The 15,904-nt window shown below is 42.2% G+C and overlaps 1 protein-coding gene across 1 annotated transcript; it reads left to right on the forward strand.

The window, feature by feature from the left end:
• The first annotated feature begins 4,496 nt into the window (after positions 1 to 4,496).
• On the forward strand, positions 4,497 to 8,884 carry rx1 (retinal homeobox gene 1). The gene is made up of 3 exons (XM_063200162.1): positions 4,497 to 4,794; positions 7,124 to 7,392; positions 8,390 to 8,884. The coding sequence occupies exons 1-3, from the start codon at positions 4,497 to 4,499 to the stop codon at positions 8,882 to 8,884; spliced, it is 1,062 nt and encodes a 353-aa protein (XP_063056232.1).
• Positions 8,885 to 15,904: the final 7,020 nt, after the last annotated feature.

Genomic DNA, 15,904 nt, shown 5'->3' on the forward strand with positions numbered 1-15,904 from the left:
CAAGCGAATACTAATAATTTGATTTGATTTAGAATAATCCCATTAAGGATGTACGCAGTCAACAGTGGCGCTTTCGTGGCCTGAATGGCTCTGTCCCATTTCTACAGTATCATTTCAACTTGTTGGCCATAATACTAGGGACAAATTAGAGAATTAAGTGTGTGCCCCTGGTTGAACAATTATTTTGGATTACACCCCCCCCCCCTCCTCCTCCTCTCCAAAAAAAGAGGAGTATGCTAATGGGGGTTTAACCAGAGGTGATGTGTGATATGTGATGTGTGTGCTCTATGCTGCTATGTGGGCTCCCTTGAGGAAGCAGGTGGGAACAGTCGCGTAGCAGCACATTTTTGGCCCTGTACAATCAGTTACAGCTACAACCCCCCCAAATAGGTTATGTTCAGTATTTGTAGATGCAATATGTAAGGTGCAAAAGGTAAAGTGCAAGTGGCAGGGTAAATGGCATGTTCATGGAATGTTCATCAGTGCACACTACATGCACAACATGTAACTTCTGCAGTGTTAATGCAATGCTAAGAGAGTCAAATACAACATCCATAGTGTTGGCCATACACTTTAAGTGTTGACTGAGTGTTTGAGTGTAGGGTGTTTCCATTCATATGGAGTGTCTCCATTTTTGTACTGTATTTCACACTAGCATAACCAGACAGGACGTCATTTCTAGATTTGAAGGTTTGGAAACACTAGACATTAAATTCCAGGTTTATCTCCAGTCTGAACAAATTCAGGTTATCCCATTGTGTCCTGGAGACACATATACGCTGCATTCAGGTTCTTGAGATTTGAGCTGTTTAATTAGAATCTGGGTAAGTTAGAGCTGAATGAACACATTCTAAGGCAAAATGAGGCTAGGTTTTAAATGTAATTCATGTTTGTATGTGCTTCGGAGGCTGAGATATTTAGGATTTAATAGGCAGATGCACCCTTTCCCAAAAAGGGCTCAGGACAAAATGGGTTAAATGGGCTGTATGTGGATATTTTTAAATGGGGATATTTTTATTCATGTATGTGTAAACACAGAAATAAATAGAAATAAATAAGATAGAAATAAAAACCCCATTGTGACAGGTGCATTTCAGCTCAGTAAATAGGATATTTTTTAAAACCGACATTTTTAAAATGTGCTTCCTAATACTCAGTTCACGTGTTTAAAGGAGCGGCCATAACCAAAGCGTTTTAAAAAACTATCCAAAGACATATTAACAGCTTATTGGTGAGGTGAGGATACCCTGGTTCATTTCACTTAACCAATGAGTTTAACTTACAGTAAGCAAAATATTTTGTTGTCGGATACTATAATTAACTTACCGGTATTCTGAAGTGCGACAAATTGAAAAGGAATAACAACCCTGATTGAATTATTGCGCTTTGCAGAGAGGCTCATTACACTGACACAAATAGGTTTAAAACCAGAGAAGTCCGAACTGATTGTCTAGCTGAGAAAATATAAGCGTCTGAGGCAGGGGTCAGGAACCTTTTTGGTGGAGAGAGCCATAAACGGCATTTAAAAAAAAATACATTTTCATGAGGGCCATACCATTTTAAAAACACTGAATACATTCAAATTCATGTACTTCAATGAAGCCCAACAATTTAGAGAGTAGGCCTACTGTCAACGTATTGCTTTTATTGTTAACAGGTAAGTATAGGATTGCCAACTAACTTCATTATGTGGAGGTCTGTGAAAATGTTGTATTTCTTAGATGTAATTTCCTGCATTTTAACACTTTTTAACCTCCCTTGTCCCGTTTCAACTCAATATGGAACCCGTAATTTTATCTATAAATACAGGACGATTCCATATTTCAAGGCAACCATAGATAAGTAAGAGCCATATACAGTTCCCAAAAGAACCACATGTGGCTCTAGAGCCATAGGTTCCTGACCCCTGGTCTAAGGTCTGTTTGTGCTCAGTTTACATTTCCAGCACCCCTTTTATTACTCGATCTCTCTTTTTTTCCCCTGAACCCTTTGAGGAGTAAGGAATTTCTAGAGGTTCTTGTAGAATTTTACTGGAACACTCTACAGCTCCCACGTCTGTGTTAAAAATCTCGCAAAGACATTATGACATCATAATGAGAACTCAAAATTTGGGCAAAATTCTAATCACATATTTGTGATGGTACTCCTCAAAGGGTTAAATGATGCAGGGGGTGGTCCCTTGTCCCAGGCCCAGGGAGAAAGGCGGCCAGAATTTAGTCCTCATATAGTAAGAGGTTTGAGGCCTTTTCAGATGAGTCCTTCTGATGCCTTGACTTTTTCCTAGCCTTGTAAAAGCTGTCAGCTGCTCTGGCCTGGCGGGTTGATCTGGCATTGCATCATAGCAGGTCATCGTATAGCTGGGCCATGAATTTGGCCTGGCTCTGTCCTCTTCTTACTACGCTCTGTCTAGTTTTGAATCTGTGAAGTGAGTTGTTGGGACGGGCTTATCGTGTTCACTTTGTCTATGGTTCGAACGCAGACTATACCTTTCATGGATGGCATGCGAAATAATACATATTCCACGTTCACTCTATTTTATTAATTTCACCACAACTTCACTTCACTTCACCTCACCTGACCCCACCCGCTCTGCCGTTCTCTTTTCTCTCCTCTCCTCAAAGTCCATGTCCCTAGTAAGCTGACACAGCTCCTTCATGGATTGGCTACTTTGTCCCTAATAGGATCAGGGCAGCTTATATTGTCATCTGATAAAACTAAGCAGCTTGATAGTGGTGCTGCGCCTTCTTAACCAATTTGTACTCAATTAGGCTAATGGGGAAACTGCTGTAGAAGTTGAGAAATGCGTGAGGTTGATGGAATAATCACCGGCGATTGGAAAACACATGAGCAACATGATGACTGGCTCTTGATGGATGACTTTATAGGATCCTCTAGTCACTTTGTGCTTCGTTATAGGAAGCGGGTGTTGACAGAGCAGTAGCCTATTTAGTCATGAGTTTCAGATGGGAAGAGGACCAGTCATGAAGTTCTATGCTTCATTTTGTGAAAACATTTAGGTGATTCTGAAGGATTCTTTGTGAGTAACTGAATGTTAATACAGTCCCTCATGTGTTACCAAGTAGGCCCTACTTGCCAAAAAGACTCTGAACAATGTGTTTGTGCCAAATGGGTCTGCATGCATTTGCCGAACAATTGTCTTTTTTCATGTATATAGGCTACACAAAGTCTATAGTCTTTCCTGAAGGGTAAAATAATAATAAAAATGAACCTTTGGCTATGTGTTTGAGTGGGGTTTATCTCTCTGATAATTTCATACGAAATTCCAGATTAAATGATAAATAAATGCACCAGTCCACATATATGGACAATAAAGGCTTTGTGGGAAGGTGCCTGCATCTAGGCCTTTGGCTGTCATATAATGTATTTTGGTGAAATTATCAACACCTATCAAAACAATATTGCCTTTATGAAGATGATTTCATGTAATTTCTTAATTACTTCTCGTTACTCTAAGATGCCCAAATATTTTTATTGTATTATATATATATATATATATATATATATTCTTTTTTGTGAATGAAATAGCCTCTTCAAATAGACTACACATACAATTCATGAGTGGAAAGTTAAAGACAGATATATAGTCTTTCACTGGGATAATGAGGGGATTAACGAAAACTTTCGGTCGGTTCATTGTCTGTAAAACAATAGGTTTTTGAAAGACAGTCTTGTCTGGGCTTCATTAGCCGAGGCCTCCCCCTGTGGGGTGAACGCGAGTTACATTTAGAGCAATTACTTGACGAGAAAACAACTGTCAATCATTCTTAAAGGGGAAGCTTTCCAATTAATACATCTCTTCATTATTATTACATGATTCTGTATCCTTATCGTTGCATTATGTTACATTGCCATTCTTCTAGCCCGAAGTGTTGAGGAATAGGTTTGTTGAAATACACAAATGGTTACATGGCGCATGTTAAACTGTGAATATTACCAACTGTTGAATGGAGAAAGAGCGTCAAACGGGAGCAGTCCTCCTCAATGAGGATTGAGCGGCTTTACGAAAACGAAGGCGTGTTCAGTTCTTCCCGAGTGGAACAGGTGGAACATCCCTCTCCTCCAGATTGGAATCACATCCGCCAGGAGGTAAGTCTCATCTTTAGGCTATGCCAAAGTGCTTGTAGGCTTTTCTGAACTACTACAGCAATTACTTACAGCATTGGACATTTTTATGCCGGTTTGGATATTGTCCATTTGGGACGTACGGAGGCGGATAACTTTGCTTTATCCACGAAGTGAGTGATGCTATTTTTTCTACTTCTCAGCGCATCAGCAAAGTTGGACTTTCGCGTAAATAACGCAATTCGTTCAATTTGGATATAGGAAAACTTTTACTTGCATCACTTACAATCTTTTGATGCTTGCATTCTATTAGGTTCTGATATCTGGGTACCACTTTGAGGGAGGACAAGTGTGGATCTGAACGCGTATCAACTTTCTCTCTTAGAGGACTTTGGGCAGTGCCTACCGGTCGAATGCATTTGTCACTGGACAGCATGAATATGGTGGACGAAGGCTGCCTGTCACCCAGCAACTTCCAGGAGATGGTTAAGGGAGGTGGGATGGCTATGGGGACGCGAGTCCACAGCATCGATGTCATCCTTGGCTTCAGCAAAGACCAGGAACCCTTGCTTAACGCAGGTGACCACGCGGTGCCAGTTAAGGTTGGAGGAGTGGAGGGTATGGGGGATCCCAGGAAGCAGCAGGACCAAACCCACCCTTATGGTCACCTCCCCAGCCTGAGGGACAAGCCTGAGCAGCCCTCTTACCATGGTGAGGCCCCATACACTGTAGGCTACGCTGATGCTTCATACACTGATGTGATGTGAAATTCAAGATGGTCTTCATATCAATGAAGAATCAGGACCCAGGCACAGAAAGAATATGAGTTGAACAATAGGAAATACACAAGTCTGGTGATGAATGTTATTCAAACATTTCAGAGTTTAGAATGGGATGTTAAATGTTTTAGAGTGGTGGGTGTTTGTGGAGACGGTGGATAGAACTTTTCACATCAGTGTTTCCATTTTGTTTGATTGAAGCCTTCAAGTTGATGGGAAGCAAGCAACTGATGGATTGTAGACCTATGTTATTATATGCATACTGCTGTAGTTTCATTTTCCAAATGCTTAATCTAAGTGTAGCTGTTCTGCAATGAGAGAATTTAGCACAGGTGGGAGAAATGTGGTGTCGAAAAGCACTGGGAGAAAAACTATAGGTTGGTGTGTTCAACCATCACGACTAAATCAAAGTGATGGTCATTGCTACTGCAGCTTTCCCATATTGTGTATTCATTCACATAGCCTCAAAAACATATGAAGTTTTATTTTCCAATATTTGCATAAAACATAATGCTTACACAATATTATTACCAATAATACAATTATTATTACCAAGGAGGTTATGTTTTGGGTCACGTTGGTTTGTTTGTTTGCAGGATAACTCAAAAAAATTCTGCATGGATTTTAATGACATTTTGTGGAGCTGTTGGAAATGACAAATGGAACAAGTAATTACGTTTTGGTGGTGATCGATCCAGGGATTTTTTTTTAAAATCATGTTATTGGGTTATTTTTGACATTCCAGTTTCTAGCTCAACAAAAACAAGACAGAAAGACTTGGGAAAAATAATTGAGTGCAACATAGTCACATGTTCTATCAAACAGCTTCCTTGGTGGAGTGACTTTATATATATATAGGTCTATATATAGGCCCTATATATATATATATATATATATATATATATATATATATATATATATATATATATATATATATATATTTTTAGGGCTTCTTGCCTTTATTTCTGACAGGACAGTGGAGAAGAGACAGGAAATGAGTGGGGAGAGAGAGATGGTGAAGGATCGGCAAATGACCCGGTACAGAATCGAACCCGGGTCCCCAGCGTAGTAACTCTGTGCCCTATACCGTTAGGCCACAGCAGGGCCTCTGAGTGCACGTCTAGTTAAAACTGTATCAATTCGTCTGGTGGAGTAATAGTGTAATGGTGTAAGCCCTCATGGTGTAATGGTCTAAGCCCTCGTACTAATTTTGTGTGATCATAGAGCAAAAGCTTAAACAGATAGGCCAAGGCCAAGCTATGATGCATCCAAAATCCTATTTATTTTAATAATGACACCCACAACGTTAAACATCACACCAGGCTTTTGTGTCACAATAATATATATATATATATACAGGGCTCTAAATTTATAACAGCCAACTGGCCAAATGCTGGTGAAATTTCAGTTTGGCTGGTGAAAAAGACCAACTTGCCAGCCACTTTCACCCGTCAGTGAGTGTGTGTTTGGCTAGTAGAATTAATATCTACTTGCCATATATTCACGCCAACGTGCACTTGGGTTTAAACTTAAAGGGTATTTCTTTTTTTAATTGATTTATTTCACTGCTGCCACAACAAAGTTTATAATGGGCTTCCCGTCTGCTCTACTAGGAAATGTTTAAGGTGTTTAACGACAACGTTTAACGTCAACACACAGAAGGTTGTATGTGGTCTTCATGGAAAAGCATTACAAGCTTTGCTATAGGCATAATCTGTTCAGCTCAGGATTAGGTAGAGAGAGAAAACACAGGTTAAAGGGACAGGCGGAGGGCCATAAGGCCAGCATGGCAAGCTTACTCTGACTGAGGTGAGGTTCTAAGCTGAAGAAGAACAACAACAACAAACGAAGACCTAAACTTACAGACTTTCAACCAATGTGCCTCATGAATCATTTAATGTTGCTTTAACTTCAACTCATTTCCTCAAACTAGTGTTTTTTTTTCAAGTATCATGCAACTTATATTACTATAAGTTACTATGGTGCTTATAAAATACATGCATGCTGTTGCGAATACCTTTGACTTGATTGTGAGCAGCCCTCATCGCATTGCTAATGTTTTGAAAGGGTTTTTTTTTTTCTTGAAGGCAAGCCAATCATTTGCTTTCAAAACAGCTTGTACCCTCAACAGGTTTTTGTAACCTCATTGATCTTCCAAACGTGGCCCACCGAGGCCTGAAGCGTTATCTGTGACTGCATGTGATGTTAAGCATCCTTCTACATGTTCATTCATAGTCTTTTCTTGGTTTGCCTGTGTCCAGAACCAGAAATGTACTCGCACAGCAAGTGCGAGAGGGGAGGCATGGAGAGGGGCATCAGTAGCATTCACAAGGATGTGGATGTGGAGGCCAAGTCCCCCGACGTGGGAGACGAGGACCAGCCCAAGAAGAAGCACCGCCGCAACCGCACCACCTTCACCACCTACCAGCTGCACGAGCTGGAGCGTGCCTTCGAGAAGTCCCACTACCCCGACGTCTACAGCCGCGAAGAGCTGGCCATGAAGGTTAACCTGCCCGAAGTCAGAGTGCAGGTGGGTGTTTGTTGTGCTGTCTTCGCCTCTGGAGACTTATTACCCAGCTCGCTTGGATCCCATTAGATGTGTCTGGTTCGCATGCCCGTAACTACCATTGAGGACACAGAGGTCATGTCCTCTGTATTTTTTTTCAGTTGTCAATGTAAAATGTATCTATGATGAAAATCAATATATGATTAAAAATGATCAATTCAGTCTGTATATGCCACCCCCATTTATCATCAATGCAGTGACTAATGAAAACAAACTTAAGAGTTTGACTGAAGTGTAAAGGTAAATGTAAATGTACAGTATATGGTACAGCACACAGTATTTGATCTCAGTATTTGAAAATGTCTGGTTACGGCCCTGTCTGGTCGGGTGCCGTCTCCCCTTGTAAGTAATATTGCCACCTAGAATCAGGGAAAAGCACTTCAGGTTGTTAGGCTCTCCATACAGTAATCTTATTACTTGACCCCGCTTCACTCACAAGTTCCCGTGGGCCTGAAGCGAACTTGGTGTTACGGACCTGGCCAACGTCTTACATTACGTCTTCCTCTTTGAGGTTGAGAGTCCGTTTTTAGGTCAGGCCATGTTGTGACTCCTTGTGAGGTACATAAGGGAATAGCTTAATGTCCACTTCTGTTCCATGTTATACTCTATATGTTTTAGACCATCATCTTTCAGTTTTACTCCATGTAGAAACTAAAGCACTGTAACATGATACCAAAAAGGGAAAAGGGAATAGGTCATGTATCCAATTAGTAAAAAAGGGTTTTCATCAAAAAAGGTGTGCGTCCAAACTGCCATGAAAAGATAAAAACAATATTTGAGGCACTCCAAGAGCCTTTATTAAACTCTGGCTACATGCCTACACGTTTCGACACATTCTCTTCATACTCTGGCATGTAGCCAGAGTTTATTAAAGGCTTTTTAACATTAGTAGAGAGTGCCTCAAATATTGTTTCTATCTTTTCATGATTGTAGTAACATGATGTTTTTTTATGGGAAACAGGTCTGGTTCCAGAACCGCCGGGCCAAATGGAGGCGTCAGGAGAAGATGGACGCCAGCAGTATGAAGCTACACGACTCCCCGGTGCTCTCCTTCAACCGGCCGCCTATGCACCACACCAACATGGGGCCCGTCACCAACTCCTTGCCCCTGGACCCTTGGCTGACGTCCCCTCTGACCAGCGCCACGCCCGTGCACAGCATCCCGGGCACACCCGTTCATCACAGCATCCCAGGCTTCATGGGCTCCACGCAGGCCCTTCAACCGGCCCACCACGGATATACTACGGGCCACCACGGCTTTCTGAATAACCCCCAGGCCATGGGCCAGGGGATGCAGACCACCATGGCCCCTCCACCATACCAATGCCCTTCGGCAGCCTTCGCCGACAAGTACCCGCTGGAAGACGTGGAGCAGAGGCACTCCAGTATTGCGGCCCTGCGGATGAAAGCCAAGGAACACATCCAGCACATGGACAAAACCTGGCAACCTATGTGATCCGTGATTTGCACAGCGCCGGACATGTACACTGTATCTCGTACCGTACCTGACCGGACGGACACTGAGCTATTTTTCTGTCTTTTTTTTCATTTTGGAGCACATGATGCGGGCATCGGGACCTTTTTTTTTGTCCAGCTTATTTTATTTGGCTTTGAATCTGTAAAAGACAATTATGTAACAGTGTGCTCATTTTGGAGCTGTCTCATGCACAGTCACCACAAATCTACACTTTGGATGATGCAGGTGAGGTGCTGAAATGTATCAAGCTGATATCGAGTGCCACTTAGTGTTTTGTACATCTGTGACACAAATGTCTATGGACTAAAGAAAAGTTAAATCTGAAAGGGACCACTGGGATTTCAAAACTGGAGGGTTTATAAAACAGACTTGATTATTTACATGTGGGTACTGATTTGTTTTTAAATCAGTAATAGTCTGTCTGGTCTTTCAGACAAACCATTTTCATAATGTTGCTTTTTTATCTTGAGGTTTATCTCCACTCAACTTTACATCCAGTAGAAATACTCTTCAAGGCTCTTCTCGTTTCAAACTGTAGCTGGCCTATTAATGTGTATAGCATTTCATCTGGCCTACCAGGGATCCATTGCTGATGACTTTTTTGACAGAAGGTTTATGTGCAAATGTTTTATTTTTTGTTTTATTTTATTTTTTATTTTATTTTTTGTTTTGATTCAACAAAACATTCAGGTCTCCCAAATGATAAAATAACATTCTGGCTGAAATGTTTCTTAGACCGGTATTTGAATATTAACTCACACAACTTAACAGTTAGACTACATTATGTAAAGCATGGTTTGCTCTTTTAGAGCATGTTAGAGCTCAGACTCATTGTAGTATTACTGGTGTTAACCTGCTGGATTGTTGCATGTAATACTACTGGATACAGCTTTTAGAATTGGGATTTAGTGACGTGTAGTCTGTTTGGTGGAAACAAGGTAAAATGAATGGTTATTATGCCATTATTACGAACAACTTTCATAATCATTACAGGTGGCTGTCATTGTTGTACTGATAAAATGTCCAACACATATATCCACCGTCTGAATATGAATGATTTCCAATTATTATGAGAACAATGTCAAGTGAATCCCACTTGGTGAATTGTGAACTATAATTGGAAATTGCACTTGGTATTTGGTTGAATGTGAATACTGGAGGTTTAAAAAAATAATAATAATAATAATAACGACCAGCAACAAGTTGCTTTGACAATCACGAAAGATAGTCCGTCAGATGTCTTTAAAGATGCTGGGGAAGAAACAGAGTTAGCAAAAAATATCTTCTTTAAATGACTGCTGCTAAGTCTATGTGGCGGACACTCTCTTGGACACAATCTCTGACCAGAAAGGGGCTGGGGGGAAACCTGACGTCTGAGTCACTTGTAGTCAGAAGCGGTTTTTGAAGAGTCTGGGTGACGAGGCAGCAGAGGTCACCCATGGAAGCCGTCTCTGCTTCACTGGTCATTAGAGGAGAAAGCCCTGTTGGCAGCGCGACCCCTTCCATCTCGGCCTCGGCCCCGGCCGGTACGTGCAGAGGAGCAGAAGGGGACTCGACTGATGTGTACTGCCACCCCCACCGGGCTTCGGCCATTGTTCGACTCAATTGATCCAAGCCTCATCTTCTTTTGTGTAGATGTTCCTAAGGAAAAACGGTCACAGACCAACCACACTACAGGGTGTCTGTTCTGCAACTCAGATTATGGAATACTGGATGGAGAGAGAGAGAGAGAGAAAGAAACAAAAAAAAACATTGCCTGTGAAGAGGCGTTTTTTTTTTTTTTTTTTTAAATATGGACCGCAGAGTGTATAGGGGCCTTTTTGTTTCTGCACTTTGCTGACGTCTGATTCTGCCACTGTTTGGCACAGTAGTCATGTGAAAGTAATTACACACACTGACCCTAAATGTGGCGATCTGGTTTAATTGAAAACCTCATTGTTCTCCCGAGCGTTGTTAAAATGGTAGCATTCAGTTCTGAAAGGGATGCTGAAGATGTGTTATGTTTTCATAGAGAGGGGAAAGTGGACAAGGAAACAAAACCTCTCCACACAGAAGTGCAATTTGCAGACTATTTTGAAAGGCAACCTAAATAGTCTGTCTGTGTCCACAGCCAATAGCATACACATTGTACACAGGCGGCTCCAGTGTTTGTTCTATTAATATAATTATTGTTTTTTTATTTTCATTTTGTAATTTTTAATTTGAAATTTCTTAAAGGTCCAATGTGTAAGATTTCCCTTTCCGTCTTCCAACTTGCCAGGGTTGTGCTCGTAGAGGTGAAAATGGAATGCCCATTGCTGTTATGAATTTATCATGTCATAGAGAGAAGAAAATGAAAATTTAGAATGATGTACTGTATGTATACCTCTGGTTGGGTACAGTTGAAGATGGTACGTGAACATGGAGGTTAGACCAACTTTCATGTATATGTATGTAACAAACCGTAAACTTAACATCTAAAGCTGATAGGGATGCTTGGAAATTAAAGTGATGAATGTACAATACATACTTTGATAATGAACGTTCTGGACATTCAGTGTAACTCAGACCACCATTCATTCAGTTGTGTTTGTTTTGATATAGCATACTGTCCGATTAAAGGTCTTTCTGTGTTTGGAAATGTCTTTATTTTGTGGAGAGCTACCATTGTTACTACATACGTACCAATGTGCTTTCCCGGATTCCCTACTTTATCTTCCAAGTATCATCACTTTATCTCATGGGTTTTGTAAGCAATAGGAAAGCCTTGCAAAAACTTCCAATTCCTGCCTTTAGTCAGAAGTTGTTTTTGGACTGAATGTTAAGCCAAAGTTGAGAGAAGTGAATTGCACAGGTTATCCATCTGTGTTCAGTTTTTCCCTTTGAACAATTTTAGTATAGATGATGTAATGTTGTCATTTGGAATGTATTGACATCATGTTGTCTATGTTCTGCACAAAATGATCAAAAAAATAAAAGTCTAGTTTGATAGATTCCTGTCTTGGACACTTCTCTGTACAGTTCAGACTTTGCCTTAATGACAATGAGTAATAATGAGTTATGAGTTAGAACAATGAGCATTTAAAAAAAAAAATCTAAATGAAAAGTTTTACCAGCACTCTTTGCAGGATGCACAGAACCAACACCCAACCCTCACACCACCCCCCCTCCCCCCAACAAGCACACATGCACACATAGGCAGACTCACATGTACACACAGACAGACACACACACACATACGCACACATGTAAGTGCGCTCGTGCACACACACACACACACACGCACGCACGCACACACACACACACACACACACACACACACACACACACACACACACACACACACACACACACACACACACACACACACACACACACACACACACACACCCATGTACATGCACACACACACTCCCATCCTCCCTCTACCCTACTCCTCTGCTCCTCTCCACCTCTTGCTCCTGACTGGTGGCACCCTGCCAGCCCGTTAGGGAGATGAGGCTCCAATCAATCACGATCCCCAGGAGGGAGTGCGGAGATGCAGGGGGGGGCGGCTGGGCGGAGGTGGGGGGGTTGTAGAGGGAGAGTGGGGCTAGTGGAGGAGCAGGAGCTCAGTAGAGGGGGAGATACAGGGGGGGGGTTGTAGAGGGAGATAGGGGGCGCTGTGGAGGAGCAGGGCCTGCACAGCGGGAGTGTGGAGGCGGTATGGGGGGTGGGGGGTAGAGGGTAGAGGGGATATGGAAGGGCATTGGGGTGTAGAGGAGGAGATGGGGCTGTACAGAGAGAGCGTGGAGGCGGTATGGAGAGGCAGAGGGTGTGGAGGGGCGGGGTGGTAGGTGGCGGCGGGTGGTGTGTGTATAGAGAGGTATAGAGTGGGGGGGTGGCAGGACAGGGGCCATAGGGGCCAATGCTGTCTAATTGTCCCCAGGTGGGGGCGGCTGCTGCAGCACATGTTCAGAGCCGTCCCGTCGTGCGTCGGCCACGTCTACCGTGTGCGTGTGCGTGCTGCGCCCTGGGACAGATGGGGGCCCGGACGGACGGACGGACGGACAGGACATTGCATCCGACCCGACCCGAGCGGCACTCTTATCTTATCGCAAGGCCATCTGGGTCTCAGACACACGCAGGCACACGCACGCACACGCGCACACACACGCACACGCACGCACACGCAAGCACGGCTGGACAAGTTCAAATGAAAAAACAATCATGTTCAATCAAAGTGCTATGATGCTTGCTTACACATTCTGTGATTCTGTCTGATGTAAACATAAGGGCTTTTGAATGTATGTTTCAGGATGAATGAGTTTAAGTTTCCCCAGACAGCTGTAAAAGTTTGGAAAAAAATATCCATGTCACGGCTCAGCCTCCCTCTTCTCTATGCAAACGTGAAGTATGCATAACTTTAAAAGAAAAAAAAAACCCACAGAAGGCCCTGCCTGATTAAAACAACATTCTTGTGCAGACTGTTAAAAGCTGTTCCTCGGTGCCTTAGGAGGAGGAAGTGTTATTAATTGTAAGAAAAAGAAAAAGGGGGTGGGAGGAGCACAGGGTGGGATGGCTGCTCATCGTGGTTAATGATGTAGAAAATCCCCCAATTAGAGCCTTTTCCTGCGGGCCAGGATGAGTTCAGCGCGGGGTTCCCTGACAGCTCACGGATTAGTGCCCATGCAGGCCCTGGCCTGAGACGCGGCAGACACTACTGAGCACTAGGACATCTTGGCACGGTTGTGGGCGCGCGGCCCAAGCAAGGGCCCGAAGTAGGCATGCGTTGAGCTGGCGTGAGTGGCACAATAAAGAAGCATGGGAAAAAGAGCAGCGCAGCCCACGGTCATGGTCACCACTGAAAGCGTTTCTTTTCTTCTCTATTTTTTTTTTTAGGGAGAGGCTCGTTGTTTGAGCATCCATTTGTTTGGCCAGCGACCTCTATATCCAATGCCTGTTGCACATGAGCGCTGTTTCACTTGTTTAAGCTTTGCTACGGTTAAAAGTGTTTGGCAAAGAGGCCTGTTTGCATCATTACCTCTATGATGTTTACAGCCTTAGGGTGTTTTATTTGTGAAAACGTGTCTTTTTTGTTAAAACATGGGTGAGGAACCTACGTTGAATGGCCTGCAAGGCCGCCTCATCTGGTCCTTGACATCATTTTCATGTTATGCAGTTTCACATGAAATATGACATGTTTTATAAAACATCTTAAAAATTACATTTGTAATACAATTAAGTTATATTGTCAGGGGACCCAGTGAGGATGGAGTCTGTTCTAATGTGCAGGGGGAAATCCTGGTTTGTGTTCATAGTACGGCCCTTGAAGGACTTAACAAAATTTAAGTGACCCTTTGAATGTAAAATGTTCCTCACCCCTGGTTTAAAAGAAGAGTAGCTAGAAGGCTACAAGTACCCTTAGACATTAACTGGTCCTCTTGGAAGATGCACTGCTGAAGAAAACTGAATGATAATGATCCCACATCAAGGCATTCAGTTGATAAAAAAACTTAATTTCACGGGTTAATGCATTAAACAAAATGACCAGTGCATATCGACCATAGGGAATAAAATACATACAAATCTGTATGACAAATGAACCTTGAACTAGAGGGCAGCAAGTCTTTGTTGAATTTGGGAGGTGCTTTAGATGGACAATGATAAAAATAAGTCTGTGCTAGGCCAGCTTATCCAACATCTGTTAAGGATATTTCAGTTGACCCCTAGGGCAATGCTTAACTTTTACTTTTTACAGTAAGCTACGCTATGCTGACAACCACATAGTCAGGCACTTTACCACAAAAACATTGGCCTAGCAGTATGCACAAGCATAGCAACAATACTCAACACAACAACTACATACCGTGTGTGATAGTTAGTAGATGAGACTATATGGAAGTCATATATGGAACATGTATATATGGAAGACAACTCAATGTTGGTGTAATCTCTGACCATGAACAGTAAAATGATTGGTGCATTAAGTGAATATATATGTTCTTTTTTCTGGAACTGCATAGTTATAACTTTATTTATAATGTCATTGTAACTACTACACAGGAAGTGTTTCCTTTATTCATCAATAGTCAGCAACATAGCTTTTCCATGGATTTAATTTGGAGAATGGAGGAAGTGGAGAAGTGCCAGTGTCTACAAATGTGAATCTAAATAATATGAACAATTATTTAAGCTCTTTTCAAGAGAATATGTTCTTTTGTGTCAGCCACTGTCATCTCTGTGCAGTCTCTAAAAGATGCTGCAGTTATGCTGCCCAGGAATGACAAAACTAACCTTGGGGAAATACCCAAAGACAACTAACTAATAACATAATAGTTATGTACAAACCCGTCACTCACAAGTGAATCACTCACAAGGACTGGTATTTATTCATTTAGAACAATTAAGTCTCTAACGACTGTAATTAATTGCATAATCTATTATTTTGTTCCCCTAGCCTTAGCCTCAGATGGGGCCCGGGCTGGAGTTAACAGGCTGATTGGAAAGACGCGTCCCTCGGTGGGGATAATAAGGGAAAGGAGCGGAATTAATTGGGTTTGATTAAGGAAGCTTTTGAATGGGAGACAGCTTTTTCGCATGACATAATTGGAGGTCAGTATGGGGGGGGGGTGAAGAGGGGGGTGCGGGCCGGTGGTGGGCGGGGTTGGCTGGCGCCAGCCTCTGCTGTCCTCTTTTGCTGTGCACTGGTTGAGAACACGGTGATTGGCAGGTTATAGTAAACAGCCAGACGGCAGGCTCTTGGGGAGCACACAACTGCTTGCCATCTCAGTGATCCCAACATAATGTGCTTTTTAAAATATGTCTTTTGAAATTGATCTTTCTCTTAAAAACTTATTTAAAAAAGTAAAAAAAAAACCCAACTAGCTATTGTGTGTAAATACACAAATATCACACAGAGTGAATGTGATGGAGTGTGGCTTATGTGTGTGTGTTTGATTGTGAAGAAACGCAAATTAAATTGCCCCTGTGTAATTTCTGTTACATCGTGACATTGGCAGTGAAGTACATATTCACTTT

Source organism: Engraulis encrasicolus, chromosome 6 (genome assembly GCF_034702125.1).
Source record: "Engraulis encrasicolus isolate BLACKSEA-1 chromosome 6, IST_EnEncr_1.0, whole genome shotgun sequence".
Lineage (NCBI taxonomy): Eukaryota > Metazoa > Chordata > Actinopteri > Clupeiformes > Engraulidae > Engraulis > Engraulis encrasicolus.

What these genes read in the sequence shown, in the direction of transcription:
- rx1 (XM_063200162.1), top strand. Translation starts at nt 4,497, where the DNA reads ATGCATTTGTCACTGGACAGCATGAATATGGTGGACGAAGGCTGCCTG. An exon ending in TGAGCAGCCCTCTTACCATG is followed by an intron (nt 4,795 to 7,123) that starts GTGAGGCCCCAT and finishes GCCTGTGTCCAG; the next exon opens with AACCAGAAATGTACTCGCAC. An exon ending in TGCCCGAAGTCAGAGTGCAG is followed by an intron (nt 7,393 to 8,389) that starts GTGGGTGTTTGT and finishes TATGGGAAACAG; the next exon opens with GTCTGGTTCCAGAACCGCCG.